The following is a 27,163-nucleotide window of genomic DNA, read 5'->3' on the forward strand; positions in this document are numbered from 1 at the left end:
AGCCCCTCTGTCCAGGCTTCTTCCTACCTCACTATATCCACAGCAGCCCCTCTGTCCAGGCTTCTTCTTACCTCACTATGTCCACAGCAGCCCCTCTGTCCAGGCTTCTTCTTACCTCACTATATCCACAGCAGCCCCTCTGTCCAGGCTTCTTCTTACCTCACTATATCCACAGCAGCCCCTCTGTCCAGGCTTCTTCTCACCTCACTACATCCACAGCCGCCCCTCTGTCCAGGCTTCTTCTTACCTCACTATAACTACAGCTGCCCCTCTGTCCAGGCTTTTTCTTACCTCGCTACATCCACAGCTGCCCCTCTGTCCAGGCTTCTTCTTACCTCACTATATCCACAACCATCCTTCTGTCCAGGCTTCTTCTTACCTCACTATATCCACAGCTGCCCCTCTGTCCAGGCTTCTTCTTACCTCACTATATCCACAACCATCCTTCTATCCAGGCTTCTTCTTACCTCACTATATCCACAGCCGCCCCTCTGTCCAGGTTACTACTCACCTCCTTATAAAAACAAACCAGGTTAGTCTGACAACTTCTATCCTTGGTAAACCCAAGCTGGCTATCACTTATGATATTATTTAGGGCCGCATACTACTAAAGGCATTATCTAAGTGGCCCCTCTGGTCTTGACCATTTAACCCCTATACAGCGATCTGGACTTGGCTGTAGGGGAATCACTAAGCTGCTACCTGTTGTAGTCAGTAGACTGGTGACCCATGGAAAACCCTGAAACCCAGCACAAACCAAAGTCAGTGACAGGCTGAGGTCAGGGCAGTCAGCTTAGGGTCAGTACGGAAATTAGGCAGAAGTTGAAGGAGCAGAGGAATGCCCACGAGCACAGGCCACCGGTGAGCACTCCAACAGTCGTGCCCAAGAAGGCGATGGCGACGGCGACGGCCACAGACCGCCAGTGCAACACTTGAATGGGACTTTGCTGTGCCTAGGCCATGTGACCAAACAGCTGATTGGCAGGGGTGTCCCGGGAGTCACCGATCAGATACTGATGACCTATCCTAAGGATAGTCCTTGAAATGACATGTGAGCCAGCAAGGAATGCTGGGAGATTTCCGTTCTGAAGCCTGCAGAATTGTGAATGCAGCTCTGGATTATAATACAAATGTGAGACAAACTGCGATGTGACTGCAGGATGGGAATACAGCCCGAGGAGGATCTGTCGCTGGGATGGATCCTCTGTAAAGCAGACATTTTAGGGGGATGTAACTTCAGAGAAAGCTAAGATGCTAAAACACAATGCCCTTTTTCTACACAATGAAGCAACAATTCAAGTAACACACCCACCGTCATGTAGCCTACAAGAAAAAACCTATTCTCCCATGTCTTCTCATGAATGCCTTGCTTTTGTTCAGGTTTACAATACACCTGGCAGCCGAATGCTTACTAGAAAGTGCACAGATCTTAAAGGGAAATGCAACCTCTGTATATGCCGGGGCCCCCGCTTGAAGCTCTTGGTCCTTCTGCCGCAGCTTTACCTGAGCAACAGCTTCCTAAAAATTGTCTACGTCCACAGGTGATTATATCATGCTATAGATCAGGGATGCCCAACCTGTGGCCCTCCAGCTGCTGCAAAACTACAACTCCCAGCATGCCCGGACATCCTCCAGCCTACAGCAGGGCATGGTGGGAGTTGTAGTTTTACAGGAGGGACGTAGGTTGAGCATCCCTGATCTATAGCATGATATAATCACCTGTAGATGTAGACAATTTTTAGGAAGCTGTTGCTCAGGTAAAGCTGCGGCAGAAGGACCCAAGAGCTTTAAGCTGGGGCCCTGCATATACAGAGGTTGCATTTCCCTTTAAGATCCGTGCACTTTCTAGTAAGCATTCGGCTGCCAGGTGTATTGTAAACCCGAACAAAAGCAGGCATTTATCAAAACTGGTCCAATGGAGCTCAGAGAAATGAAAGGTGGAATCTGATTGGTTGCTAGGGGCAACTAAGACAGTTTTTGATAAATCTCCTCCGAAGTTCTTATGGGTATAGCATGGTCTCATCACAGGTGTCTTGTATGCAGAGAGGCGACGATCCATCGCTTTCATTGTGGTTGGTTATAGATGCATTTTGCTCTAGGGAGCGCAGCTCTGGAGCACAAACTGCTGCCCTAAATGAAATACTGTGCAAAAAAAGAAGCATTTTAAATCTAGAAAAATTCCTTTAAGTTCCATAATATTAAAGGGGAACCCCGTTTCTTATGTGCAAACAGGGTTAACAAAATAAATATAAGACTCATCTGCCACTGGTGCTCCGGTTCCAGCCCTGAGCTCCTTGCTCCTCTCCTCTGGAAGTGTGACGTGCCGTCTACGGGCACGTCACGTCTGCTGGCCAGTCCATGGCCTCAGAGGTGACGTGTGCAGGCACGTGACCGCCGCCACTGCTGAGGCCACTGATAGTCCAGCATCACACTTTCAGTCCAGAGGACAGGGGACTCGGCTCTGGAAACTAAATGGCAGTGACAGATGAGTCATTTATTGAACCCCTTGCCTGGCCATATGCAAAAGGAGTTCCCAGTGTCGGAGAACCCCTTTAACTTATCACCTATCCAATAGGGAAGGGATGCCCAACCTGCGGCCCTCCAGCTGTTGCAAGACTACAACTCCCAGCATGCTCTGATAGCTGTAGGCTGTCCAGGCATGCTGGGAGTTGTAGTTTTGCAACAGCTGGAGGGCCGCAGGTTGGGCAGATAAGCATCAGATCGGTGAGGGGGTGCAATAATCCTGTATACATGGAGCGACAGGTCCATCAGGCGTTGCGGCTCCAGCATTCTCTATGGGACTAGATAGCTTAGCGCTTCTTAGGCCATGCCCCTTTTCAGGCGAGCCACACTCTCGTGGTGAACTATGCGCAGTGGATTTTTTTAAACTAAATTTTGACACAATTTAAGACAAGGCCTAGGTGCCCTCAGTAAATATGGGTCAGTATTGATTTGCAATTACAATAAGCTTTACAGGGCACTGTTTGGCTTTATACAGTTAAAGTACACCACTGCATTTTTGGCACAATTTGGGATATACATAATGAAAACTACACAAATACAATGAAAATAAGTAAAACAAAAACATTATTTCGGTATTTTTTATCACCTACACAGGGTGATGTAATGCCACCTAGTGGCCGTCAGTGATATGGCAGTGAAATTTGCTCTTTCAAATTAAGTTTTTGGTTTGTTTTATTTTTTTTTTGTTAAAAACACACGACCACGACAGGAAAACCACAGCACGGGCACTGCTGCAGCGTCCTCCAACTAACCAACCAACAAAATGGCGGAAATTCCAACTGCCGGCGACGTCTCAGTTCTGTATTGTTTATGTGGCGGAGCTCCGCCCCTTCTAGCAGCAGCTTGCTGACGTCACTGCTAGGCGCGCTTCCATCGACGAGCAGAGAATTGGCGGCCTGTGGGCCTGGATCTTCGTTAGTACCGGAGGGGGCCGTAGTCACCGGGAAGACGTAGGCCGCCGCCATGGGCTTCTTGAAGTTAATTGAGATTGAAAATTTTAAGTCTTACAAGGGTCGGCAGATCATAGGGCCCTTCCGCAGGTTCACCGCCATCATCGGCCCCAATGGGTCCGGTAAGTGCAGGACGTGGGCTGACAGCAGGTGATGGAGGGGGACAGGGTCTGTGCACAAGCTTATGAATGGCATACAGCTGAGGTGGCTGAATCCAGGTGGGGTGTCCATGCAGGGCCCTTATGGGTCAGGGGTGCTGCTGCCGCCGCCGCCTCGGGGGGCGTCTGAGCCGGGCTGCTGCCGCCGCCTCGGGGGCGTCTGAGCCGGGCTGCCGCCGCCGCCGCCTCGGGGGGGGGGGCGTCTGAGCCGGGCTGCTGCTGCCGCCGCCACCTCGGGGGGCGCCTGAGCCGGGCTGCTGCTGCCGCCGCCGCCTCGGGGGGCGTCTGAGCGGGCTGCTGCCGCCGCCGCCGCCTCGGGGGGCGTCTGAGCCGGGCTGCTGCCGCCGCCGCCGCCTCGGGGGGAGTCTGAGCCGGGCTGCTGCCGCCGCCGCCGCCTCGGGGGGCGTCTGAGCCGGGCTGCTGCCGCCGCCGCCGCCTCGGGGGGCGTCTGAGCCGGGCTGCTGCCGCCGCCGCCGCCTCGGGGGGCGTCTGAGCCGGGCTGCTGCCGCCGCCGCCGCCTCGGGGGGGCGTCTGAGCCGGGCTGCGCCGCCGCCGCCTCGGGGGGCGTCTGAGCCGGGCTGCTGCCGCGCTCGGGGGGCGTCTGAGCCGGGCTGCTGCCGCCGCCGCTCGGGGGGCGTCTGAGCCGGGCTGCTGCCGCCGCCGCCTCGGGGGGGCGTCTGAGCGGGCTGCTGCCGCCGCCGCCTCGGGGGCGTCTGAGCCGGGCTGCTGCCGCCGCCGCCCCGGGGGGCGTCTGAGCCGGGCTGGTTATGCCTTCAGTTTCTTCACTTTGCATTTCTGTCTACAGGGAAATCCAATCTTATGGACGCCATCAGCTTTGTACTGGGGGAGAAGACGAGTAATCTGAGAGTGAAGACTCTTCGTGACCTCATCCATGGCGCTCCTGTGGGGAAGCCTGCCGCCAACCGAGCGTTTGTGACCATGGTGTACGAGGAGGACAGTGGCAGCGAGAAGGTCTTCGCCAGACACATCATTGGTAATGCAAGGAAACCTTCAGGACTGTGTAGTGTGAGAGGCTTCATCTTACATGCAATTCCTGATGAATGATTTGATTTGTGCATATGTTGGGGGCCGCCCCTGTACCCACATCCCAAGGAGGAGACCTCTTCATTGCTGATGTCAATAAGGGGGTGGCTGCACATTGCAGGTCATTCTCCGTTTGAAACAAAAGCCGCTAACTCCCCAGTCTTAGTGGTGCCCTATTTAAAGGATATCTCCATCTTTGATCACCTCTTTACGCCGTGTGCTCAGTTGAGTCAAATAGTTTGTAATGAGTTTAGTTACGTCTGTTATGTAATCCAGAGCTTCATTCACAATTCTGCTTGTTGTCTTTGGAATCACTTGACCAGCTGGTCACCGGGCACAGCAGCTGAGCTCTTAAAGGGGTTTTATGGGAGTTCAATGTTGAAGGCCTATCCTTAGGATACATTAGTGGGGGTCTGTCTCCCAGCACCCCCGCCGGTCATCTGTGCAAAGAGGCCGCAGGGCTCCAGCCTCCTCTCAGCGTACCAAGCACAGCGCCATACAGTGTTTTCGTGGCTCTGCTTGGTATTGCACTTGAATAGGACTGAGCTAAGCCTCGTCTGTGTCACCATTAAAGTGACGTCACTGGCCTAGGAAAGCACTATGGCGCTGAGAGTCAGACCCCACCGATCAGATATTAATCACCTATCCTGAGGATAAGCCATCAGTATTGGACTCCCGGGAAACCCCTTTAAGCTGGAGCAGGACAGTTAGGTGTCATACATAACTGGGATGTGGAAGGATTATACTCCCTAACCATCTCTGTGCAGAAATTCTCATCACAGACAATGGGGGCATATCGCTAGGGACCCCGCACCTATATCAAGAACGGAGCTCTGAATGTGGTGGAAGGCGCACTGCGCATGTGCAACCGCTCTCCATTCATTTTCTATGGGGCTGTTGACAATAGCTGGCTCGGCTATTTCCGTCAGGCCCATAGAAGTGAATAGGAGCAGTGGCCGGTCATGCGCGGTGCGCTCCCATTCACTTCTTTGGGGAGAGCGCTTGGTGGTGGTCGGACCGGAGTCCTCCAGCCACCACTTTGTGGGGCTCCGTTCCCGATTAAAGGTGTGGGACCCGCAACTATAAGACATTGTCTGAGATGAGGCAACCCCTTTAATAGAAGGAATGCTGGAAGATTTCAGCTCTAGAGTCTGTAGAAATCTAGCAGTGACAGTAAGGATTAGACCCAGCAGCTTACCTGTCGCCAATCACATGAGCACTGGGACCAGGACCTGATCTCTATACACAGCATTGTGTATAGAGAGGTGGGGAAGGGCATGGAGGTGAAAAAACCACCCCTGCCTTCTCTATTGTGGAGCCATTCTGTCACTGACGGCAGATGTCCCGATCCTGCAGCCGCACTTTTAGCGTGCAGCTACTATCTCTGCTTGTGCAGACATGTATGCTGACCGCCCAGACGTATATATAGTCAACAGGCAGCCGGCAAAGGGGTTAAGGTGCAACGCTGCTCCTGGAGACGTAACAGGTGTCTGCATTTATTTCCTTGCATTTCTTAGGTGGCTCCTCTGAATATAGGATCAACAGCAAAGTAGTTCAGCTGGCGGAGTACAGCGATGAACTGGAGAAGCTCGGCATCCTCATTAAAGCCAGGAACTTCTTAGTGTTTCAGGTAAGGTGACCCTTGAGTTTACACCTCTTCCGAAGCGTTACGTATGGCCTCATGCGCACAAGCGTGTTTTTCCATGTTATCACCATTTTTTGCACACTCACCCCTTCAGTTTCTATGAAGCCATGCGTGCAGATTATAGAACGTGTCCTTATCCTTGTTTGCTTGTGAGTGATTCAGAGCCCCATCTTTAGGGCGGCAGCAATACGGAGCTTCCAGTCGCACGTTTTACTTTTTCTGTGGATAAGTCTACGGGAAAACATCTGCAAAAAAATTCCACAAGCAGGGAAGGGACAAAAAAAAAATACGCCTGGAAAATGTCCTTGAAATGGCACTAATAAAAAAAACAACAAAAAAAAAAACCTCGGGGGTCATTTATTCGTTGACCTCTACATAACTTTGACGGATCTACCGCCGTTTTTAGCTAGCTTCCTTGCTGTCTTACACCAGGCATCTTAAACCAGGCATAGAAAATAGTAAATGAGACTGGCCCGTCTGTCTGCCCGCCTGGGGTGAGCGGGGAAAAGTCTCTGATTATTAGGTGTATTTCTGGCGCAGATTGCGGCGCAAAGGTCAGCTGCACTGAAATAACCAGTCCGGACCTCGGTGTCCTCTCCATTGTGAGTCGTCCAGACTGTGTATTTCAGCGCAGCCTTGAGCACTGACAGTGGGGGCATGGGGGACAGTAGGAAAATAAAAATAGGCAATCTGGACTCCTTATCTGCAGTACTACTTTTGTGTTACTGCAGGTAATAATCCAAGATTGTGCTGACAGATTCCCTTTATAGGGATGAGCCCATCTCGCACATTGGTGGAGAGGTGGGACCTATCTCTAAAACGGGGGTCTCAATGTGTATAGAGATCAGGTCCTGGTCCCAGTGCTCATGTGATTGGCGACAGGTAAGCTGCTGGGTCTTAGCAGACCCAGATCGGCTCTGCAGTTGCCCCTAAATTCACTACTATGGGAGTGCCAAAAATAGTCGAGCACCGGCTTGACTTATTTCCAGAACTCCCATAGGGCTGAATGGAGAAGAGGCCACACTTGCGCAGTGCGCTCTCCTTTCATCTCTATGGGAGTTCCGGAAATAGCTGACTGCGCACGGTGTGCTCCCCTTCACTTTGGGTGCCTTGTTCTAGAGATAAAAGTGTGGGTCCCACTATCTGACATCGGTGGCATACCCTAGCCATATGGCACCAATGTGTGAGATGGGCCAACCCCTTTAAATAACTCTCATCCACATGGTGTGTGAGAAATCTATGTGGAAATTGACCTGCAGTGGGGATTTTAAATTCTGTCACCGATTTCACCATTTGCAATGTTCAAGGTGAAATCCACATCATACGTCAAAAACCACATGTAACTCGGGATCTGCTGCAAAATCCACGTCAGATTTTATGTAGCAAAGTGTGTCCACATGGATGTATGTCTTAGAGCAGTGTTTGCAAACCTTCGGAAGTACAACTCCCAGCAGCTCTCAGGACATGCCAGGAGTTGTAGTTTGGTAACAGCTGCCAAGCCTCAGGTTGTTAGTTAGAAGGGCTTAGGTTTTGTTGAGAGATCCTGGTTCGATTCTTTGTTCCTCTGCCATTTTCCGCACTCTTATTCAGGGGGCAGTAGAGTCCATCGCCATGAAGAATCCCAAGGAACGTACCGCTTTATTCGAGGAGATCAGCAGGTCAGGCGAGCTGGCGCAGGAGTACGACAAGCGTAAGAAGGAAATGGTGAAAGCAGAGGAAGACACCCAGTTCAACTATCACCGCAAGAAGAACATTGCCGCTGAGAGAAAGGAAGCCAAACAAGAGAAGGAGGAGGTTAGACATTTCTGCTTTGTCTTGGCCAACGATAAAATGGAGCACTTTACATCCTATATTAACCTTGCCCCATCCGCTGATACAGTCCTCGGTCACATAGCACAGCAAATTATTATTATTTTTTTCCTGGGCTGCACTGATATGTGACTAACGGCTGCCCTTTCCCTCTGTCCGTGTCGGTTCGTCACCAATCATGGGAACACAAGGGGCTTGAATGGAGTAAGATTGACAGCCTCTTTGGTCACACGATTGCTTATGTCCCAACAGAACGGGCGTCCAAAGGACTGGCTTAGTTTTATGCCTCATTCACACAGTCAGTGATTGTGAGCCAAACCAGGAGTGGAGGCTACACAGACGTAAGGGAAAGATCTGCACCTGTTTTTGGCTCCAAATCACTGACCGAACACTGAGGTGAGTAAGGCATTAGAACCAAGTACAAGCCCCCACATGGCCCCCTGAAGTGTCTGATATAACGTTTGTCCTCCCATAGATCTAGAGCAGAGTTGCACAACCTTTTCTGATCCGAGGGCCACATTGCCATATTGAACCAGCCTCAAGCGCCGCAGTAGATCTTAAAGGGACATCAGTCATCTGAGACATTTATGGCATATAACATTTTTGCTATGAATGTCCATTGGGTGCAGGTTCCACTTCAATATTCCCACAGTTGGGATAATTCCATTCTTCTATAGTCAGAGGAGGAGACCATGCATGCATGTGGTTCTCTGCATTATAGATTATGGGTGTTGTGGTCACAGCTTAGCATTTCACAACTCCCTGGACAGACCCAGATCCATAGACGTCCGCCTCCTATTCATATTCTCCTTTTGCGGAAGGGGCCCCCATTCTCCTGACGTATGGTGGACCATAAGTGATTGCACATCCCTGCTCCTGGACATGTGCCACTCTGTGTCTCTCTGACATGGACATATTGGCAGCCAGACACAGGCAATCATTGATATGTCCAAATGGTTGGGGGCCGCAAAGAATGGCACTGCAGGTCACATGTGGCCCCCAGGCTGCAAGTTCTTAACCCCTGATCTATAGGAAGGTAAAACAAGACATTCTGATTGGCTGTCAAGCTTAACTACTTAGACTTTTTCTTTGCGCCTTTTCCTGTATAAGGCAATGGTCTAATGATGTGCCTCTGTACACAGGCGGAACGATATCAACGGCTAAAGGATGAGGTGGCCCGAGCCCAGATCCAAATGCAACTCTTCAAGCTTTACCACAACGAGTCTGAGATCGAAAAACTGAACAAGGAGCTGTCAACTAAGAACAAGGATATTGACAAGGATAAGAAACACATGGACAAAGTTGAAGAAGAGCTAAAGGACAAGAAAAAGGAGCTGGGCAAGATGATGCGAGAACAGCAAGCCATAGAGAAGGAGATCAAGTAAGTCCATTTCAAGTTAGTTCCCAGGAATGCATCTCACTTTCTACTTTTGAGACGTTTCAAAAAACCCTTTAAGCCTTTCTTTCAGTGCATGTTGCTCTTCCTTCCAACAATAGGGAGAAGGATGCCGAATTGAATCAGAAGCGTCCACAGTATATCAAAGCCAAGGAGAACACTTCTCACAAGATCAAGAAGTTGGAAGCCGCCAAGAAATCCCTCCAAAATGCCCAGAAACAATATAAAAAGCGCAAGGGCGATATGGATGAGCTGGAGAAGGAGATGCTGTCAGTGCAGAAGGCCAGGCAGGAGTTTGAAGAAAGGATGGAGGAGGAAAGCCAGAGCCAAGGTCGGGATCTTACTTTAGAAGAGAACCAGGTAATGGCCACCTCCTTACTACTAGCTTATTCTTTCTGATGGATGTTTGGAGTCTCCTCCTGACTTACTCCATTTGTGACCTTTTTGTCTTCTAGGTGAAAAAATATCACCGTCTAAAAGAAGAAGCCAGCAAAAGGGCAGCAACACTTGCGCAGGAGCTGGAGAAATTCAACAGAGACCAGAAAGCTGATCAGGATCGCCTCGATTTGGAGGAAAGGAAAAAAGTGGAGACTGAAGTATGAAGACATTTCGCTTCTTTGCATCTTCAACCTGATGTGTGCCACAATAAGGAGCCGCTAGCTTTGTCAATTGTGTCCTAAACCTATTGTTATTCCTATTGTTAGGCGAAAATCAAGCAGAAGCTGCGTGAAATAGAAGAAAACCAGAAGAGAATAGAAAAGCTGGAGGAATATATCGCAACCAGCAAGTGGGTAGCTCTATGGGGGTCATTTATTAAAAAAAAAAAAAAAAAACAACACCTAAATTAGGCATATTTGTGGCGCAGATTGCGGTGCAAAGGTCCTTGTCACTCACTGCCAGGTCTAAAAAAAGTAGCTGAGGAAGGGGACGGGCCCGTCTCATTTACCATTTTTCTATGCCTGTTTTAGGCGTAGAAAATGGTCTATATGTAAGACATCAAGGAAGCTGTCTTACATTTAGAAGTGGCGGAGGATCTGCCAAAGTTATAAAGAGGCCGGCGCCTTTTCATAACTCCAGCAGATCCACCGCCAGGTATGTTGCTGATTAAGACCAGCGTCTAGAAAGCCGATCTTAATAAATGTGCCCCTATGCGTTTCTTGTATTTTCACTTTAATCTGGCATTCTGTTGTAAGTGTGGCTGTGACTAATAGAGTTGATCCCATGTCCATAAGTGCCCACATTGCTGAGAATAATGAAGTTTTAATATATGCAAATGAGCCTCTAAGAGCAACGGAGGCGTTGCTGTTACACCAAGAAGCTCTGCTCTCTTTGATTGACAGGTCCAGGCAGTGTAAACATGATCTCGCCTGCCTGGCTCTGTCAAAGTGGAGGAGGTGTGGAAGTTGCAGAGAGAGCAGAGCCTCTGGGTGTACCCGGCAACGCCCCCGTTGCTCCTAGAGGCTCATTTGCATATATTAAAACATCATTTTTCTCAGCAATTCAGGCACATATGACCATGGGACCAACACAGATGCCTTCAGCTTCCAAGTGCACATGTAACAGGTCAGCCAGTTTCATAGGTACAAAACTGCTGACAGATGTCCTTCTATGGGGGGGGGGTCAGTTTTTTTATACGTTTTTAAATCTACCCCTTACCTGCTGGTCTTGTGGAGTCAGGCATACTTATTTTCTCCCTGACGCTTCAGTCCAACTTTACATAGAGCGTAGCGAAGGAGCCGCTGGACTCTACGGTCAGGGTGCAGGTAAGTATGCTTGACTCCACAGTTCCGGCTGTAAGGGGGAGAATTTAAAATAAATAAAAGCTAGACAGTCCCTCTAATAGGGAATAGATAAACCGTGAGACCATCCCTTTTAGTCACGGATTGGAGTTTTCGTGCTTTTTCATTTAGGCAGTCTTTAGAAGAACAGAAGAATCTTGAAGAGACTTTAACTGAAGAAGTGGAAATGGCTAAGAGAAGGATTGATGAAATCAATAAGGAGTTAAACCAAGTCATGGAGCAGCTGGGTGATGCCAGGATTGATCGTCAAGAAAGCAGCAGACAGCAGCGCAAAGCAGAGATCATGGAGAGCATCAAGAGGCTATATCCTGGGTCTGTGGTAAGTCAGATCGACCAAAAGCTTCACTTCATATGTGATAAATGTGATGGGACCTACCGCTGGGTATGAAGGCCTAAGTTAAGCTGTATCTAAGGAGGTTCAGCCAGGCAGTAATGTTAAATCTATTTTGCCTTATCTCCTCAGTATGGCCGCCTGATTGACCTTTGCCAGCCAACCCAGAAGAAGTACCAGATTGCAGTCACAAAGGTGCTTGGAAAGAACATGGATGCCATTATTGTCGACTCTGAAAAGACAGGAAGAGACTGTATCCAGTATATCAAGGAGCAACGCGGGGAGCCTGAAACATTCCTTCCTCTTGATTATCTTGAGGTATTGGTTTGGTTTCCATTATTCTAAGCATTGGTGACCTTACTTTCTCCATTATTCATAATGTTCAGTCTCACTACTGCTGGTCACGTATTGTATCACTTCTTCATTTTAGGTAAAACCCACCGACGAGAAGCTGCGTGAGCTTAAAGGGGCCAAACTGGTTATCGATGTAATCCGGTATGAGCCGCCCCATATAAAGAAGGCCCTCCAGTATGCTTGCGGTAATGCGTTGGTTTGCGATAATGTGGAGGATGCTCGTAGGATAGCCTTTGGAGGACATCAGAGACACAAAGTAAGTATTTCGCCCTTTTAAGCTTGTGCTTAACTGAGATTTGTCATCAGAAAATGAAAGTGTTTTATGTTAAAGGATAACTGTCATATTTTCATAAAAAAATCAATTTTAGCATATGTTACTACTGCAGCAGCATTATGCATAAAGCAATCTTTAGTTTCTTCACATACCACTGTTTTCCTTGAGTTTTCCCTTAGTTACAGCTGTTTTGAATCCTACATTATGAGGATCTTCTCAAGATGGCTCCTTTGCCAGTTCTCTGAGGCCAAAACTGCTTTCCCTCACATACAAACTTGCTGTAGCCAGCAGCTTCCTGCCAGCCAATCAGATTGGATTACTGAGAGACACGCCTCCTCACTCTGAAGCCTAATGCAGGCATGCAGTGTGAAGGACCGCCCCTCTGTCTTCCTAGCCGGAGACAGACAAGCCATAGCAACTGTCTTTTAAGGGAGCAGTGGAAAGGGACAGGAGACATTAATGAAAGCTGTTATAAGGTAATTACAGATCTTTTGGCAACCGAACTCAGGTGTACATGCCTAGCTCTAATAAACTAGCAAATGAAATAAAAATATGACAGTTATCCTTTAAACATATTTTTAAAGTATATATTTTTTTGTGGTTATTTTACATTTTCCATGTCAATATCTATATAAAAACAAAACAAAAACAACCACCATAGAATCCTGCAGTTTTTGCACTACGCCTAATAATAGACACCACTTATTGGTCTATACAGCAGTCATCTCATTATTACCTCAAGCAGGATTTAGAATGTTAGATATTACGTAGTTAACGCAGGATCCTACATTCACAATAGGTGCCATCACAGCTTATCTGCTCCCTCCTGACCTCTGTCAGAGCATGCCCAGAAAACTCTCCCATAGAAGTAAACTGCTGTTAACAACTTAGGCAAGATGGCCGCCCCTATATTCACATTCAGGAAATAGAAATAAGAAAATCTGCCATCAGAAAAAAAAATAATGTGTCGCTATCGGGTTCTAACTTGCAGAAAAACATTTTGGTGACACATTCCCTTTAGGGCTCATGCGCACGGCCGTTGCCCGGCTGTGCCCGAATTGCGGCCCGCAAATAGCCTTGAATCGGTCAACAATCCGGAAGGAGCGGTGTGGAGCATGGTCTATTTTTTTTTTTGGCCATTTAAGTAAAATGGGTCTGGATCCGCCTGCGGCAGCTGCACAGGTGGTGCCTGTGTATTGGGAACCACAAATTGCGGTCCCCCCAATGCACGGAACGGCTGGCACAGCTGTTTGAGAAGGCACCAGCACTCCTGTAAGCGTGGCAGCCTTCTCCCTGCTCACCAAGCACAGCGCCTGTACTCTGTATTGCAGCTCAGCCCCATTCACTTGATTGGGACTGAGCTGCTCCTAGGCCACGTGATCTATGAACGTGAAGTCTCTGGACTAGGCTAAGCTGCGAGAAGGCCACGGCGCTCACAGGAGATTGTCTGGCGTCCCGGGTGTCGGAGATCAAACGGATATTTATTCCATGCAGATGTGTTGCAGAATCCAGCATATAGTCCATGGCACTTGCACCCTGCAGATATATACGTGAATGTGGCTTAGATTTGACCTACATCAAATCATTTGTACGTATTTATATGCTGGTTTAGGTACCTGCATATAAATGATTCTAGAGGCGAGTTGTGAGTGAAGGCTCCCGATTCCTCAAGGGCCCGCATAGACCATACATTGGCAGCAGGATCGTTTCCTATTTGATCTGCTGGCTACAATCCATGAATTAGTTTTAGCTTACAAGCAGGGTGTGATAGTTTAGTGTCGTTGCTTTCTTATACAGTAGAGCAGGCGCTAATTTTCCAGTTATTTCTCGCAGACCGTGGCCCTCGATGGAACCTTATTCCAGAAATCTGGTGTCATCTCCGGAGGAGCCAGTGACTTGAAAGCCAAGGCAAGACGATGGGATGAAAAGGCAGTGGATAAACTCAAGGAAAAGAAGGAACGATTAACAGAGGAGCTGAAGGTGCGTTGTGTGAACTTGGTAGTTGGAGATGGTTGTTCAGCCATTGATGATGATGATGATGATGATGATGATAGCAGAGCGGATCCGTTATAGTATTCTAGATCTGGCACAAACTCTTGTCTTCTTTTACAGGAGCAAATGAAAGCCAAACGTAAGGAAGCTGAACTGAGGCAGGTACAGTCCCAGGCGCATGGTCTGCAGATGAGGCTCAAATATTCCCAGAGCGACCTTGAGCAGACCAAAACGCGTCACTTGGCAATGAATATGCAGGTACCAGTCCGACGTGTCTTTATTAAATGAATTCTTACATATAGACATGTTCGTAATGAGATGTTGTTCAACTTTTTTACCCACCCAGGAAAAATCCAAGCTGGAGAGCGAGCTGGCCAATTTCAATCCACGAATCAATGACATAAAGCGGATCATTCAAAGCCGTGACCGGGAGATGAAGGATCTGAAGGAGAAGATGAATTTGGTGAGCCGTGGAGCTAAAATAGCAGAGCAGAATGGAGTTTACCTGCCTTAGGGTACTTTCCCACCAGCGTTATTCTTTTCCGGCATTGAGTTCCGTCCAAGGGGCTTAATACCGGAATAGGAACTGATCAGTTTTATCCTAATGCATTCTGAATGGAGAGCAATCCGTTCAGGATGTCTTCAGTTCAGTCTTTTTGACTTTTCAGGACGGAGAAAAGACTGCAGCATGCTGCGGTTTTATCTCCATCCAAAAAAATGGAACACTTGCCGGAATGCCGGATCCGGCATTTTTTTCCCATTGAAAAGCATTAATGCTGGATCCGGCCCAAATGTTCCGGCAAAACGGATCCGGCATTGCAGTCTGCGCATACTCAGACCGCAAAAAGTGTGAAAATTAATAAATGCCGGATCCATTTTTCCGGATGACACCGGAGAGACGGATCCGGTATTTCAATGCATTTGTCATACGGATCAGGATCCTGATCAGTCTGACATATGCCATCAGTTTGCATGCTTTTTGACCGATCCGGCAGGCAGTTCCGGCGACGGAACTGCCTGCCGGAATCCTCTTCCGCAAGTGTGAAAGTACCCTTACACGGCCTGTACTAATAATCGTGATGTATACTTGTGCTTACCAGGTGGAAGACGAGGTGTTTGAAGAGTTCTGTCTGGAGATCGGAGTGCGCAACATCCGAGAGTTCGAAGAGGAGAAGGTCAAGAGGCAGAATGAGATTGCCAAGAAGAGGTATTCACTTTCTCTGGCTGATATAGTCCATTGAGCTGCTGCAAGTGACTACAGTGGGTCTTTCTATAAAATACACTACCTGTTATGTAACTTGAAGTATTGTTTTTCTCAAGCTTTTAGCTCATGGGTGGCCAACCTGTAGTTTTGCAACAGCTATACATCTACAACAGTCTGCATGGTGGGAGTAGTAGTTTCTCAGTGGTCTAATAGCCTCAGGTTGAAGCCTACAGATTAAGGGCTTATGCGCCTGATCGTATTCTTCTTCATTGTGGTGTTCTTATTTTTTGCGGAACCATTCGATCCAATGGCGCCACGCCCACATATGTATTTTTTCGGATCCGTGTGGCCGTTTCGCAAATTATCCATTTTGCAGACGAGCATAGGCATTTCTATGGATGGGAATGAGGAAAATGTGTAATGCACATGGAAGATATCCTTATTTTGAGCATCTCTGGTTTGCGAGCCAAAATATGGACACGGTCATGTGCATAAGGGCTTAGCTGGACCAGCGATGATTCTGTGCCTTTTTTGTTTTTTGTAGATTAGAGTTTGAGAACCAGAAGACCCGTCTGGGTATTCAACTGGACTACGAAAAGAATCAACTGAAGGAGGACCAAGGGAAGGTGCAAACTTGGGAGCAGTCTGTGAAGAAAGATGAAAATGAAATCGAGAAGCTGAAAAAGGTAAGGGCAACGCTGTCGTTAAAGCAACCGCAACACAACTTTTTGCTACATATGACTTTCGCTGGCGCTCTGGAAATCAGTGTGATTGTCATGTACTTGTTTTCTAACATGGTAAATAGTTTTAACTTCTTTGCCGGTCTTGTGCAGTTTTTCTTTCCCCTCCTGCTTAGGCTTCATGCATGACCATAGCTGTTTCTGTCCACATAATCCGGATCCCAGCCATGTGCATGCCGCCATTTTTTTTTAAATCCCAAGTACAAATGTCCTACTCTTGTCCACAAAATGGCAAAGAATAGGGCATGTTCTGTCTTTGCGGGACTGCGGAATGGACATACAGATGTGGACCGCACACTGTGTTCTGTCAGCATCTTTTGTTGCCCCATTGAAATAAATGGGTCCACATCCAATCTGAAAAATAAAATAAAATCGGAAGTAAACCGAAAATAGTCGTTAGCATGAGGCCTTAGTCTGCTCTTTAGTAAAGAATAGACCGCCGACTACTTCTTGTTACATTGCGTGTGCATGGTGAGCTCCCAGAGGGAAGTATCTGAGCAACTTGAATGTTTTCACTCGATTCTTTTATTCCCCCACGAGGTAAGCTGCCTCCAGAGGTGTCTGTCAGTTGCTTTCTCTTCTCTTCCCATTGAAAAACATACATGTTCAGCTTAATCAAGAGTGTGAGTGGAGGAGGCGGGAAGCAAGAGTGTGAGTGGAGGAGGCGGGAAGCAAGAGTGTGAGTGGAGGAGTCGGGAGAGATAGCGTCCAACCCAACACGGATTTGGCAGACAGCTGTGGAAGATGTATGGGCACCTTATAGGGGGTTATCCAAGAATTCATATTGATGGCCTATCCGCAGAATAGGTCATCAATATTAGATTGGCAGCACCCTCGCCAGTGAGCTGTTAAAGGAGGCCGCCTCGTCGTGGCCTCTTCCTAGGTCTTGTGATGTCACCGTACATCAGTCACGTGGCTTAGTTGCAGCTCAGCCCCAAGTCAATGGGACTGAGCTGTAATACCAGGCACAGCTATTCAGTGTACGGCGCTGTGCTTAGAATGCTGTCGGGAGACTGATGCGCTATCCAGAGTTCCGGTGAGAGCAGCGGCTCCTTGAAACAGCTGATTGGCAGTTGTGCCAGTACTCAGACCCCGGTCAATGGGATAATGATGACTGAAATGATGAGGAAAGGTCGTCATTATCGATTCCTGGATAACTTTTGAAAGTTGTTTGAGAGTCTGGAGCACTATTTCAGTGTAGTGAAGAATCCCTTTAATGCTACAAATAGTCTGCGGAGCTTCCATTAAAGTGAATAGTCTTTGTGGTCCGGGTCTGAATAGAGGGACCTTGTGTTGAATGAATCTATTATGTTATCTAGGAGGAGCAAAGACACATGAAGATCATCGATGAGACGATGGCTCAGTTACAGGACCTCAAAAACCAACATTTGGCTAAAAAGTCTGAAGTGAATGACAAGAATCATCAAATGGAAGAGATCCGCAAGAAGCTAGGGGGCGCCAACAAGTCAGTATATGCATCTCCACCCGTTTCTTATTGATCTTTAAATATCTTTAAAGGAGGTCTATTTTTTTTCCCCAAAGTCTTCTTACTCCTTTCCTCAGGACTTACCCGTCTGTCGCAGATGCTGCTGCTGTCTCTGCTACACTCAGACTGGGTGCAAGCTCTTCCTCTCCGATCCCAATTGGATGTGTTCCCAAGTCTTCCCGATCAGTATCTGCAGCTGAACTGTAAGACTCTGGAACACATCTGGTCGGGGCCTGAGCAGAAAAGCCCACGCAAGTTCTGCGGAGACGGTGTCATTGGCAACACGATGGACAGGTGAGCACCGAGAAAATGTTCTTTCGTCCACAGGTGAGAAGACTCTGGGATTCTCTTTAAAAAAATAATAATAAGTCTGGAGAACCCCTTTAAATATGTTGTTGTCATCACCTACCAAATCTATTTGGGGTGTTTCTGCTTCTTGGACAGAACTGATTTCTCAGTTTGAATGTTAAGAAGGGCCACATTTCCTGCCCTTATTATCTGGTGGAAAATATGTTATGATACAGACACAGCCCCCCCCCCCCAATAGCAATCCAAACTTTTTTTGTTGTCTTACTCATTTGCTCATTCACTCAGTTGCTCTTGTTTCACTGATCTGCCTGGACCAGACGTGTCATCATTGGGGCATAACGTTCTTCTCACTTGTACCTTCATGTTCTAGTGGCTAGACACAGGAATGAAGAAAATTTTACTTGCCAAAATTGTAGCCAGCACAGCTTTCCATATGTTCTGTGCTGCCATAGGACATCCAGAAAGAAGAAAATTTACTTACCAAAATTTCATTTCCTGTAGTCCGTAGGCAGCACAGAACATATGGGAAGCTTTGCTGCCGTAAGACATCCAGGACTTGAATATAGATTTTCTGCTAGTTGTCGTATAGACAGCATGGTGTCAGTAAGTTAGATAAGCAGATGGGCAAGGTGAAAACTTGACTACACTTCTACGTATATTTACTGACACCAGGTAAGACACTTTGCTTAGCCCCTTGTGTTGAAAGATTGAAGCCATTTACAAAAGACAGACGTTTCTGCTAGAGGAAGATACAACCAATTTATTTTAGGAGGTGCACGACCCAGGAGCTGGAATAGGTTTATGGTGTAATGGTTGCCAGTTTTCTGGCACACATGTTGTTAAAGGGAACCTGTCATCAACTTTATGCCGACCTCACTGAGGACATCATACAATAGTAACAGAAATGCTGATCTCAGCGGTGTGTCACTCATCAGCTAATAGTAAGTGGTTGCTGAGAACCAGCATCATAATCATTGCAGCCCAGGCCTTGAAAAGAGTCAAATCTACCTGAGAAGAGTCCTGGTTATTATAATCTCCTGCTCTCTCCCCCATCTGCTGATGATTGGCTGTTCTCTCCTAGAGAGAAAGAGAGAAAACTGGGTAGAAGCCGGTCAGTCATCAGCAGGAGAGCAGGAATAACCAGGACTCTTCTCAGGTGGCCGGGACTCCTTTCCAGGCCCAGTCTGCAATGATTGTCATGTTGGTTCTCGGCAACCACTTAAATGACAGAACCGCTGAAATCAACTCGCCCGTCTCTACTTTATACTGCCGTTAGTATGGGCAGCATAAAGTTAATGACCGGTTCCCTTTAAGCGAGTCGAGTTGCATAACTCGCGTCTGCAGTGTGGCGAGGGTTTTGAAAATGCGAAAGTCACCAAAACAGCACTTGCGACAAAACACGTGACTTTTCTACACCAGGAAACTGCCGTAGAGCTATACTCAGTGACTGCCTATAACTGTATTGCATTTGCACTTTAAGGGAGATGACACATCTACAAAAAGAAGTCACTGCCATTGAGACCAAGCTGGAGCAGAAACGCAGCGATCGGCACAACTTGCTGCAGGCCTGCAAGATGCAGGATATTAAACTACCACTGTCTAAGGGCACAATGGAAGACATCAGCCAGGAGGAGGTGAGAACCGAAAAGAATTGTATAAAAGCAATGAACGGCTCGCCTGAATGAAAGATGGAAACAAAGAGAAACCATATACCGAGCTACTGGTGCCTTCAGATACCGGAGAAAAATCTATATTCAGTAGTGGTGAAGAGCTCTAAGCGTATATTTAAATATATTTAATCACATGAAATGCTAAACATACAGGGGGGGGGAACAATATAGTAAATATACGTAACACTAATAAAATACATATGACACAATAAAATTCATAAAAATGCAGTGCATCAAGAATTAATCTCAGTCCACAGATACGCTGCGGGGGCAGGAATATTACCCCTTAGGATACTGTACGTTTCTGACCCCCATAACTTTTTTATAGTTATATCTGTTGAGCTGTGTGGGGGCTCATTTTTTGCGGGACGATAAGAATTGCAGCGCCAATACCCAGCGTATTGAATTCAATTACCAGCATCCTCATTGGCCGCAGACAGTTTTACACCCTTTAGAAGCTGTGATCACACTTGATCACGGCATCTAAAGGCTTTAATGACCGCAATCGGCATTCTTACCGGTCGCGATCAGTAGCCATGGGTCTCCGCTGTTTGAAACAGTGGAGACCAGTCAGCCATGGCATATCCATATATAGCAGCCGCTATAGTGAATTAATAGAAACAGCCGTGACAGGTGCTTGAGTGGCTCTGTCCCTGCTGTTTACCACTCCACAGGAGCGCATATAGTGTGGCACACAAACAAGTGAGCGGCTTGGCAGCTTCTTACTACTCCAGACACTGCTTCATCCGACACCAGAAAATGGTTAAATCTGCAAGGAGCAGATCTGCTGCACCTTGAGGTTCCACCGCTTCCGTGATGTAGTTGGGTCGGTGGATTGGTTTGTTGTGTCGATTGTTTGTTGGAACGGAGTGGATGAATAGATGCCACTTGCTGCTGCCAATCAAACAATTCTCAAGCTGATGGAAATGCTGAGAACAGAAAAGAACATTCTTGAAGGGGATGTCTAATGTATTGTGATTGTCCATATTGCCTCGTTTGCTGGCTCGATTCATTTCTCCATCGCATTGATATCCAGGGGTTATGACCACGCTGCACTTCAGCACCAGTGGTCGTGCTTGCAAACTATAGGAAAAGGTGCCAGCCTAGGCCTTGGGTGCGAGTATAGACACGCATGGACAGCAGCTCCTGTCCCAGATACATTGTACGCATCTGTGCAGTTTTGAAGGTGTTTGTGTTTTCCCACTGGGGTGAGCAGTGTCTTATAAGACTGAAAGTGACTTCAATATTTGTTTTTGAGCGTGGCTCCCAGGGAGAAGAATCTGGCAGCGGCTCCCAGAGGACCTCTACTGTGTACGCTCGGGAAGCCTTAATCGAGATAGACTACAGTGAACTTTCTGAAGACCTCAAGGTAAACTGATGATGTTTTTACCACTTTTTCCATTTGTTCCTGAATTCTGTTCCCGGCAGATTAACTTTTTGTGTCTTTTTTTTAATTTTTTATTTTTCACAGGATGCTGTGGCAGATGATGACATTAAGCAAGAAATGAGTGCTCTACAGCAGAAGCTGAATGAGCAGCAGAGTATTTTGCAGCGTATCTCTGCCCCCAACATGAAGGCAATGGAGAAACTGGAGAGCGTCAGGGACAAGTTCCAGGAGACGTCTGATGGTAAGATGCTCGGAAAACTGTTATGTTGAGTTTTAAGTGCATCCCTTCCACCACAACTTTTAAACAGCATCTGTGAGTAGTTTTGTACCTATGACACTGGCTGACCTGTACATGTGCACTTGGCAGCTGAAGACATCTGTGTTGGTCCCATGTTCATATGTGCCTGCATTGCTGAGAAAAATGGAGCAACAGGGGCGTTGCATACAGAGCTGAGCCTCTAGGTGTAACTACCACGTCCTTTGCAGAACCAGGCGTGATGATGTTTTGAATGCCTGGCCCTGTCAAAGTGGAGAGGATACAGCAGTTGCAGAGAGAGCTGAGCCTCCGAGTAATGGCAATGCCCCCATTGCTCCTAGAGGCTCATTTGCATATGATAAAACTTCATTTTTCTCAGCAATGCGGGCACATATGAACATGGGACCAACACTGATGCCTTCTGCTGCCAAGCGCACATGTAACAGGTCAGCCAGTGTCATAGGTACAAAACTGCTGACAGATGCCCTTTAAGTGACAGCAGGGATGGCGCTGGTTCTCCCAGCTGCAACTACCGCTGTCACTTCAAACTTGTCGGTAGATGTAATGACATCCAAAATTGGTTGTACTCTTGTAAGAGGTTTTGCCTTTTGTGGAATGGAATGGAGGAATGCACAACCATTCATTTTAATGTAGCCATTGTTCCGTGGCTCCGCAAAAAATATAGATCATGTTCTATTCTTGTCCGCAAGAATAGGCGTTTTCTATATAGCATGTGTTCTGTAAAATGCGAAAAGCACACGGCGTGGATCCGCAATTTGTGGACCGCAAACCACAGCGCGGTCATGTGAATGCACCCTAATCCCCATGCTGTATGGAGCATCACAAACAATTTCTTAAAATCTCTTTTCTTTTGCAGAGTTTGAAGCCGCTCGTAAGCGTGCTAAGAAGGCCAAGCAGGCATTTGAGCAGACAAAGAAAGAACGATTTGACCGGTTCAATGGTTGCTTCGAGTCCATAGCAACCAATATCGATGAAATCTACAAAGCCCTCTCCAGGAACAGTAGTGCCCAGGTATTAACATCCACAGTGACGCCAAATTTAACTTTCATCCATCCCTTATCTGGCTGCTAATAATGAACCTAATGCACAACAGGCTTTCTTGGGACCAGAAAACCCAGAGGAACCCTACCTGGATGGCATCAACTACAACTGTGTGGCCCCTGGGAAACGGTTCAGACCCATGGACAACTTGTCTGGAGGAGAGAAGACTGTAGCAGCACTTGCCTTGCTCTTTGCAATTCACAGGTAAAGGACTGTCCTCGCTCTTCTTGGTTATAAGATTCTGTAGGTTATCATCTCATAACTTGTGTCTTCACGTTTCATCCCCAGTTACAAACCATCCCCATTCTTTGTACTGGATGAAATAGACGCTGCCTTGGATAACACCAACATAGGCAAGGTAAGGCAATTCACCATCGTATGAGGAAGACCTCTTGTGTTTTTCTTTTGTTTTTTTTCTTTTGTTTTTTTTTGATTTTACATCCCTGTGGTCCCATGACCACATCCTCTGTTAACTCTGGGACAACTATATGTCTTGTCTTTGCTTTAGGTGGCCAACTACATTAAGGAGCAATCAATGACTAACTTCCAGGCAATTGTCATCTCCCTTAAAGAGGAATTCTACACCAAGGCCGAGAGCTTGGTTGGGGTATATCCAGAGGTACGTAATGGATCTGAGGCAAAGGTTTTGTTGGTGGTACAACCAGACATTAGTTTCAGAGGGGATTACCTTTATTCATGGGTTTGAGATAGCTTTAGGCTACTTTCACACTGGCGTTTTGGTTTCTGTTTGTGAGATCCGTTCAGGGTGTTTTCCGCTCAGAATGCATCAGTTTGGCTCTGTTCCACCTCCACTCCGCTTTGGAGGCTGCTTTCAGCGCTTTGGTGTCCTTCTGACGAAACTGAGCCAAAGGAATCCGTCCTGGCACACAATGTAAGTCAATGGACTGATCCGTTTTCACTGACACAATAGAAAACTGATCCGTTCTCCATTGACTTTTAATGGTCAAGACGGATCCGTTTTGGCAATGTTAAAGATACGGATGCATGCGGTTGTATTATCTGAACGGATCATGACAGATCTGCACCAAACGCGAGTGTGAAAGTAGCCTTGTACGGAATTTCTGTCTGCATTCTTTTTTACAAAATTCTAGAAACCGTTCTTTGGGATGAAAATGCAATTAAAGGGGGTAAACAGAAGCCACAATGTTAATGTGAACAGAGCCTTCGCTTTTGCCATTGTTAGACTCATCTGGCTGCTAACTCTACTTGACGAGATCCAGTGAATCGGCTGGGAACGTTAAAGCTGAGACCCTCGCCATTCTCTAGAGTGAGGGGAGAGAAGCACTTGTATATCACGCTCTCTGAGAAGTCATGAGCTGTGAACAGAGAGCGTGATATGGGCGTGCTTCTCTCGCCTCATTCTTGAGAACGATGGGGGTCTCAACACTCAGACCCCCCCCCCCTGATCACAACTTTTGATATCTGACATATATCAAAAGTTGTGTGAAAAGTTGCTGACCCTTTAAGGCTAATTTCACACAAGCCTGTTCACTCCTCTAACCCAGACTCAGCATCGTATTGACTTATGATGCTGTGAGTTCCTGCCTGACTGCGGGTCTTCTGTATCGTGCACACAGCGTTATGTGAGGACAGTAAAAAAGACCCAATGTCAGACAGGAACTTGCTGCATCATGAGCCATTATGATGCTGTGAGTTCGGGTTAGGCTACTTTCACACTAGTGTTTTTTTTAATTTTTTTACTGGATCCGACAGGGTTCAGCAAAAATGCTTCTGTTACTGATAATACAACCATCTGCATCCGTTATGAACAGATCCGGTTGTATTATCTTTAGCCTACCCAAGACGGATCCATCATGAACTCCATTGAAAGTCAATGGGGGGCGGGTCCGTTTTTTTTATTGTTTAGAGAAAACTGATCTGTCCCCGTTGACTTGCATTGTTGGTCATGACTGATCCGTCATGCTCCGCATCCCATAATGGAAAGAAAACCACAGCATGCTGTGGTTTGCTCTCCGGTATGAGAACGGACTGCATTTTGGAGCATTCAGTTCTGTTCAGTCACGTTTTGTCCCCATTAACAATAAATGTGGAGAAAAGGGAAGCGTTTTTTTCCCGGTATTGAGACCCTATGACGGATCTTAATACCAGAAAATAATAACGCTAGTGTGAAAGTAGCCTTAGAGGAGCAGTGTTCAGTTCTGGAAAGGCAGCCATCATGTGGAGTGTTTTTCCCAGACTGAACGCACTCATGTGAAATTAGTCAACAGGTAAGACGCTTGGCATATATGCTGCACAGATCCGCACCCAGGTGAAATTTTCCATGCACACGATGGTGCAGCTTTTATTTGACATGCTGCAATTTTCCACCTCTGATTTGACACCTTTTTAAAAAGATTAAATCTGCTGTAAAATCCACATGTAACTCGTGGATTTTACTACAAGTCTTTTTTCACATTTTTCCATGGAACCCTGGCAGATTTTCCATGTGCCCCGTACCTTTACTGAAAATTGAACATGTCACCTATGTAAATTATTTTTTCTAGTGCCACCTATTGGCAGTCTATGTCCAGAACTATTCCTCTGCCCTTTTTGAGGTCGCCTACTGACCTGCAGGTACCGACCCAATTGGGGACATTAGTGAGAATTTTTTGCCCTATAAGACGCCCCTAGGTTTTAGAAGAGGACAATGAGCAAAACATATTTTTCATTAGACCTTAGATCAGACCCCCAATGTTAATCAGACCTCAGCTCACAGTCCTAATCAGACCTCAGCTTAGACCCCAAAGTGACCCTTAATCAGACCTCAGGTAAGACCCACAATTGGACCTCAGCTCAGACCCCAATGTGAATGACCACTCAATCAGACCTCAGGTAAGATCCCCAATAACTCTTCAGATCGGACCCACAATTGGACCTCAGCTCAGACCCCAATATGAATCACCCCCAATCAGACCTCAGATGAGACCCCCGTGGCCCAGTGCAAATCAAAAAAAATATCGTGGTCACAGCACAGCCGAGAACCAGGAAGCGCTGCATTCACCGCTCCCGGGTCCTTTTTATAATAGAAGCGTCCATTAGTATTCGCTCCATAAGATGCAGTGACACCCCCCCACTCAAAAAAGTGCATCTTATGGGGTGAATAATTGCAATAGGTAGCACTGCTAGTGTAGCTGTCTATGTGTATAATGTCCGCATAACCTGTATATAGTGTTGCTTGTCTTATATAATGTTGATGACCTATGTTTTTATATGCATCATTGCAGCAAGGGGATTGTGTGATCAGCAAGGTCCTGACTTTCGACCTCACCAAGTACCTAGATGCCAACCCAAATCCAAACGAGCAGTAGAGCATTTCCATGGTCTGGATGTTTGGTTTTATACTTCTTTTAAGCCGTCTTATTTGGGATGCGATGTTTTAACTTATGATGACTTTACTTGGTATTCTGTATATGGACTTGTGCGCGCCCTCCGTAAAGTCCACAAAGTTGCCCGACCTTTGTATTTCCAGTTTTACTTACATCATGGTGTAATTATCAGAATCTTCTTAAACTTTTTTTTTTTCCTCTCAGAATTGTGACATTGTGTTTAGCGCTGAACCTTCCAAGTTTTTAGATCATTGCCTTTTACAGCTTTTAATATAATGTCTCGGATGCCTTTTTATTATTTTAGTGTCTTACATGTTTTTGTGTCTGCAATTATGTCACATTGTTTTGCAATAAAGAAATTATGACTTTTCAGTGTCCAGTTTTTATGCTATTATCTATTTATTTTATGCACTTACCGTATATAGCGCTACTATATTCCGCAGCGCTTTACAGACATTAGCATCCAACTGTCCCCAATGGGGCTCACAATCTAAGATCCCTATCAGGATGTCTTTGGAGTTTGGGAGGAAACCGGAGAACCCGGAGGAAACCCATACAAACTCCATGCAGATGTTGTCCTTGGTCACATTCAAACCCAGAACCCCAGCGCTGCAAGGCACCAGTGCTAACCACTGAGCCACCAGTGCTAACCACTGAGCCACCATGCTGCCCATATGGTGAAAAAGTTATCAAAAATATCTGCAATACATTAGAGAAAAGGAATATGAACTGGAGTAACCTGTGAGACATCTGTCCTTTCTTGGAGCAATATTCTGCTCCCTCCATTTATGGAATATATGTGGTACCTGGATTTTCTATTGGCACCTGCTGATCTGAATTCTTTTTTAATTATGGGAATTGCTGCTATGTAGCATGAACACATTTGAAGCCAAGTTTTACTAGTTTTTTTCTGGGCTTTTGCAGCTTCTATGTTTCACAGTACACAGCAAGCTGCAGAAGTCTCAATTTCCTCGCTCTCCTAAATGATCTTCTAAGCTAAATTATAGTCAAAGTTCATCTTCGATGTGGTGATAAATTTGCTTAGGCTACTTTCACGCTAGCGTTTTGGTTTCCGTTTGTGAGATCCGTTTCAGGCGCTTTCACAAGCGGTCTAAAACGGATCAGTTTTGCCCTAATGCATTCTGAATGGATAAGGATCCGTTCAGAATGCATCAGTTTGCCTCCGTTCCGCTCTAGGAGGTGGATTTTGGTGTCCTGTCTGACGAAACTGAGCCAAACAGATCCGTTCTGACACACAATGTAAGTCAATGGGGAAGGATCCGTTTTCACTGGCACAATAGAAAACGGATCCGTCCCCCATTGACTTTCAGTGGTGTTCAAGACTGCATCAGTTTTGGCTTTGTTAAAGATAATACAAACTGATCCTGTTCTGAACGGATGCATGCGGTTGTATTATCTGAACGGAT

General features: G+C 46.7%; 1 protein-coding gene across 2 annotated transcripts; it reads left to right on the forward strand.

The window, feature by feature from the left end:
• Positions 1-3,362: 3,362 nt before the first annotated feature.
• On the forward strand, positions 3,363-26,111 carry SMC1A (structural maintenance of chromosomes 1A). 2 transcript variants are annotated; one of them, XM_044305693.1, is made up of 25 exons: positions 3,363-3,595; positions 4,437-4,625; positions 6,193-6,305; positions 7,911-8,114; positions 9,272-9,510; positions 9,627-9,885; positions 9,981-10,121; positions 10,230-10,312; positions 11,436-11,643; positions 11,788-11,973; positions 12,086-12,265; positions 14,117-14,263; positions 14,396-14,533; positions 14,622-14,738; positions 15,376-15,482; positions 16,024-16,165; positions 17,539-17,684; positions 19,495-19,648; positions 20,943-21,053; positions 21,156-21,312; positions 22,205-22,359; positions 22,442-22,593; positions 22,678-22,747; positions 22,898-23,008; positions 25,635-26,111. In XM_044305693.1, exons 1-25 carry the CDS (start codon positions 3,487-3,489, stop codon positions 25,716-25,718), a joined length of 3,702 nt encoding a protein of 1,233 aa, XP_044161628.1. In that variant the 5' UTR covers positions 3,363-3,486; the 3' UTR covers positions 25,719-26,111. The 2 variants fall into 2 exon arrangements, with proteins under 2 accessions (XP_044161628.1, XP_044161629.1); XM_044305694.1 differs by having other exon boundaries at positions 20,955-21,053.
• Positions 26,112-27,163: the final 1,052 nt, after the last annotated feature.

This window comes from Bufo gargarizans, chromosome 9 (assembly GCF_014858855.1).
Source record: "Bufo gargarizans isolate SCDJY-AF-19 chromosome 9, ASM1485885v1, whole genome shotgun sequence".
Lineage (NCBI taxonomy): Eukaryota > Metazoa > Chordata > Amphibia > Anura > Bufonidae > Bufo > Bufo gargarizans.